At 49.0% G+C, this 5,284-nt stretch overlaps 1 protein-coding gene across 1 annotated transcript; it reads right to left on the minus strand.

Annotated features, from left to right (window-relative positions):
• Positions 1-1,612: 1,612 nt before the first annotated feature.
• LOC118675615 (BTB/POZ domain-containing protein 6-like) lies at positions 1,613-2,590 on the minus strand. Its single transcript, XM_036348487.1, is given in 1 exon segment — positions 1,613-2,590. A coding segment is annotated over 1 exon segment (978 nt).
• Between the last annotated feature and the right edge of the window lie 2,694 nt (positions 2,591-5,284).

Consider the following 5,284-nt stretch of genomic DNA (forward strand, 5'->3'; position numbering starts at 1 on the left):
ATGCAGATGAAAATCTATTTAAACAGATTTGATGTAGATATTTTCAAAGATGGAAGAATTATCCCTGTCAACTATTTTAGTTGATTCATATCTTCACTAATTGTCATCATTGCAAAGTTTTCAGTCCCCATATGGATTTCTGGATATGATAGGTCATGCGCTGTCCCTGTCCTTTGTAGCCTTTGTTACCTTAAGGACTCTAGTTTTCCATTTGTATCTTTAAGTACCAACCTTAACGGCTTAAAAATGTAAGCTTTTAACACTGCTCTCTCTGTTCCGTATCTTTCCAATGAAAAGTGGAGTTGGGTTGCAGCACAGGAGTGAAATTCAGAAGGGGAATATTGAAGTAATGACTGCAGTAGGAGAAGAGGGAACCTATTTCCCTGGCCACAGGCACTGGCGGCCTAGGCCACAGGGCTGGCAGCTTCTCTGGGAGGTTGCAGCCTGGGACCTCGGGCGGGTGGCTTGTCCGTCTCCTGGGCTGCAGCCAGCCACAGGCGCTGGCACCTGGACCAAAGCTGGGTGGCTTCTTCTTCTGGTGGCTTCTTCTTCTTCTGTCCTTCCAGGGAGGGCAGTCAGTTATGTGTATATGTGTGTGCATGCAAACATAGGCATTTACACGTGTGTATGTGGAAATCTGCTGCGCAAGTCAAAACCATAGAAGAGTTACCCCCTATCTCTTGAATCTTCCAGAGATATCCCCCACTTTTTTTATTCTATCACTACTGGAGAGTCAGTATTTGCAGCCAGCCAGCCAGTGACTCTCTCAGTGTCTATTTCTGACTTCTTATTTCCTGTATGTCTTCCAATACCTAATCATATTTCCACCTGGATGTATCATTTTTACTCCCAATATGCTGTATAGAGAAGGAATCAGGATGCTGTCTTCCCATGAATAGTACTCAGTAACAAACCAATTGCATTTTACTTGGGCAATGCCCCTACCCACCCTTCAAATCCCTTCCACTATGCATTTCTGTTTCCCTTTTTGTTTGTTGGATTGTTCTGCTTCTCCTTCTCCTCACCCCACCACCCTTGGATTGTAATGTAAAATTCTTTTACCATGTCAAGAAATTATTAAAAATACCACCAGCTGGGGAAGGGGGCAGGGAAGACGTGGCCGCCAGCAGCCGCCTCTTCCCTGCCCCCTCCCCCCCCCCCACCCCGGCTGGTGTTCGGAGAAGTACCTGTATTTTTTTTTCAAAGTACCTGTATTTTTAATAATTTCTTGACATGTTTTTTTAAATGACTTTTCGAGAGATTTTAGATTTGGAGGGAAGGTCTTAAGCTTAGAACAACTCAGAACAAAATCTAGGAGGGTGGGAGGGACAGCCAAGCCCACAAAGCAGGTGGTGTGGGCACCTCTGGTGGGGTCCGGGCTGCCCTCCGCCCCCAAATCCACCCTCCACCTGAGTGTGCACCCCAACGTGCAGGAGATGTGATGAGGCCCAGCCCCCTGTATTCAGAACCAGGCTCTGGCTGTGTAGAAACGTCTCATTTATACCTCTGGCTACAGCCAGCTGCACACAAAAGGTTAGGAGTCCTAAAGCCTGTCCTGCTGAGGAGAAAGGGTGTGGCCCTCTGTCCCCCCAGCATCCGCATGCCCACGGCCTCAGGCGTAGAAGATGAGCTTGGGGATCTGCCCGCCCTGCACCCTGGTGCTGTTGGTGCTGTTGGAGGAGCACTGGAACTGGAAGGTCACCTTCCTGCACTGCACCTCCGTCAGGCCCTCCTGCCTGAAGTAGCTGAGCTCACTGCCATCCAGCATGGTGCTGGTCGTGTAAAAGGTGTCCTGCTCCACCTGCACTGGGTGCTCAAACCAGACCAGGAAGGTGCTGATGGAGCTGTTGGACATGAACCTGGTCAGGTTCTGGGCGAGGACCACCCCCAGGCACTTGAGCTTGATCTTCACACTGTACTTGGCTTTCCCGGAGCTGGACCCATTCAGGCCCAGCCCCGCCACAAACACCCTCCTGTCCGCTGCAAACTGGATGCTGTCACAGCGCCCCTGGTAGCACCACTGGTTGCTGCGGTAGGCCAAGGACTGGAAGCAGTGGCACCTCTGTGGGGCCAGGCCTCACCTCTTGGTCAGCAGGAAGTCAAGCAGGGGCTTGTTGGCCACCATGTACCACAGGAAGATGTTGTGGGTCTCCTCCAGCATCAGGATGTCCGACTGGGCAGCGCTGTTGGAAAACTCCTCCAGGGTCATGGTCGGAATGCAGACCAGGTAGAGGGCCGACCCCAGGACGTGCCTCTTGTTGCGCGGGGTGGCGGGCAGGCCCTGCCACTTGCACTCGGCCTTGGCCCAGTTGAGCACGGCCTTGAAGACCACCGCCTCCTTGGTGTTGAGGGCCTCCTGGGTGATGATGACCTCCAGGGTCTTCCAGTCGATCTCACAGAAGCCCTTGGACTGCAGGGCCATCTCTGCCTGCATGTCAATGACCTCCCAGCAGCGCTGGGTCAGCTTGGGCTCTTCAAACAGCCAGCTCTGCGACAGCAGGATACAGGCGTTCTTGGCTTCCAGGCTCGTCTCCAGGAAGTGCACGCAGGCTTTCGCCGGCGGCCACCCCTTCCCTGGCCCCCGGCCCATGGTCAGACAATTGGGGCCGCCTTTGCCCGCACACCTGCCAGTGATCAGAGAAGCCGGGTGGGGCAGTGAAGAGGCAGCCACCTCTTCACTGCCACCTCTTCACTGCCCCGCCCGGCTTCTCTGATCACTGGCAGGGGGGCGGGCAAAGGCGGCCCCAGTTGTCCAATCACAGGCCGCCTTTGCCCTGCCCTCAGCTCTTGCCTGCCGCCTGAGTTTCCGATCACCGTTGGCGGCAGGCGGCTTCTTCCGTCCTTCCCCTTTCGCCTCCCAGCATTGCGCCTACGTATTCAAATTAACCGCCATCTTTGTTGGCAGTTAATTTGCATATTGCCCTGATTAGCCAATGGGAAGCATAGCTAAGGTACGGTCAATTACCATGTGTGTCTATTATTAGATAGGATATATAATCTCCTATATAATAAAGGGGTAATATGCAAATTGACTGTTACATCCTCGCACAAGATGGCCACCACAAGATGGCCGGCGGGGGAGGGCAGTTGTGGGCGATCAGGCCAGCGGGGGGGGGGGGCAGTTGGGGTGACTGGGCCTGCAGGGGAGGGCAGTTGGGGGCAACCAGGCTGGCAGGGGAAGGCAGTTGGGGGCAACCAGGCTGCCAGGGGGGGCGGCAGTTGGGGGCAATCAGGCCTGCAAGGGTGGGCAGTTGGGGGCAATCAGGCAGGAAGAGAGGTGAGCAGTTGGGAGCCAGCAGTCCCAGATTGTGAGAGGGATGTCCGACTGCCGGTTTAGGCCCGATCCCTGTGGGATCGGGCCTAAACCGGCAGTCGGACACCCCCCGAGGGGTCCTAGATTGGAGAGGGTGCAGGCTGGGCTGAGAGACACACCCCCAGTGCACAAATTTTGTGCACCAGGCCTCATATATATATATGAGTGTGTGTGTGTGTGTGTGTGTGTGTGTGCTGCATAACGACATTCTGGTCAACCATAGGCTGCTTATATGAGACAGTGGCCCCATAAGAGTAAAATGGAGCTGGAAAATCTCTATCACCTAGTGATGTAGCCATTGTAAAGTCAGAGTGCAGCACATCACTCACATGTGTGGTGATGCTGCTATAAACACACCTACAGCTGCCAGTCGGATAAAAGTATAGACATACAATTATGTGCACTACACAATATTGATGATGATAGTAAAAGACTACATTACTGGTTTGGAGCTACTATTCTATACTCTTCATTGTTATTTTAGGGTGTGCTATTTCTGTTTATGAAGGGAGTTTGCTGTGAAAGGTGTGCTATGCTACATTGGCCAAGCTGTCCATGTTGTGCTCACCATGGCTCTTGGTTTCATCAATTTCTCTTGTGCTCAATGTAATCTCATGCTGTTTTGTACAGTAAAATGTTTATACTATAGGCTTGTTTCTTGTAATACAGGCCTGTTGTTTGAGATCAAGAGGCAATCCCATACTGCCTGGGTGTGTAGTAGGCATCTAGGTGTGTGTACTGCTTTGCACTCTGCAGTGTTCACACAAGGATGAAATCACCTAGTAACGCACTTCTCAGAATGCATCCTGATCATTACATAGCACATGACTATATATATTCAGAACCCTGGACCTACCTCAACCTAGGATCACAGGGGATGGGATTAAGAAATCTATATTTGTAAAAAGCTACTCAGGGCCCTACAGCATGGTTGTACTACCTGCTTTATAATTTTTAAGGGACTCAGCATCTCTCTCTGTGACTATTACACACCAGTGGGCAGGATCAAGTGGGGCTGGGGTTCAAGCAGGATTATTTGCTTTATTGCTGAGCCTCCGTTTCCTCATCCATAAACAGGAACAGCAAGAGCACCTGCTTTTCTAAAAAATGAGGCCTGAATTCTCTGGGAGAGGCCAGGCTGGTAAGTGCTCAATAAGTAGGAAGCATGGTTATTACTATCATATTAAAAATAGCTAATAATTAGTAGTTTTTATTATTATAGTACATGTAAAATATTTTATTCAGGAATTTAAGTTCATTTAAAAAAGAATCTTAAATGCCACGGAAAAGAAACCCCTGATTCACCAAATCAGAGAAAAAGAGCATGCAAGTCATTTGCCAATTCTGTTCAAAGGAGCCTCAAAGCAAAACAGAGCCCCTGCTCTGGCTTCACACATCCCTGAAAGGGAGCGTGCTCTGCCAGTGCCACACCTGCCCAGTAATCACATCGTCCTTCTGTTCAATGAAAGAATGACTATACAAAACAATCAGAAGCTGAAAGAACGATACAGCAATATGTTAAAACAGACACTACTTCAATGCAAACACATTTAAAGTTTTCACATTAACTTTTTTCTTTAATTACTTTAATATAAAAGATAGCAATATTTCATATTTTAAATGATATACTAGTAACAACAGTTTTAAAACCCTCTAATAAGTATTTAATTAATATAAATTTATTGAAGGGTATCAATGACTACCAAATAAATACTACCAAGTCTTTAATGATGTCTTTTGCATATTTGGAGGTAGGTAGAGAAAATATCAGCTAGGAATATGGACGTTTTATTTTTTTATATATATTTCATTGAATTTTTACAGAGAGGAAGGGAGAGGGATAGAGAGTTAGAAACATCAATGAGAGAGAAACATTGATCAGCTACCTCCTGCACACCCCCTATTGGGGATATGCCCGCAACCAAGGTACATGCCCTTGACCAGAATCGAACCTGGGACCGTTGAGTCCAG

The sequence above is a fragment of the Myotis myotis genome, unplaced genomic scaffold (genome assembly GCF_014108235.1).
Source record: "Myotis myotis isolate mMyoMyo1 unplaced genomic scaffold, mMyoMyo1.p scaffold_m19_p_2, whole genome shotgun sequence".
NCBI classification, from domain to species: Eukaryota; Metazoa; Chordata; class Mammalia; order Chiroptera; family Vespertilionidae; genus Myotis; species Myotis myotis.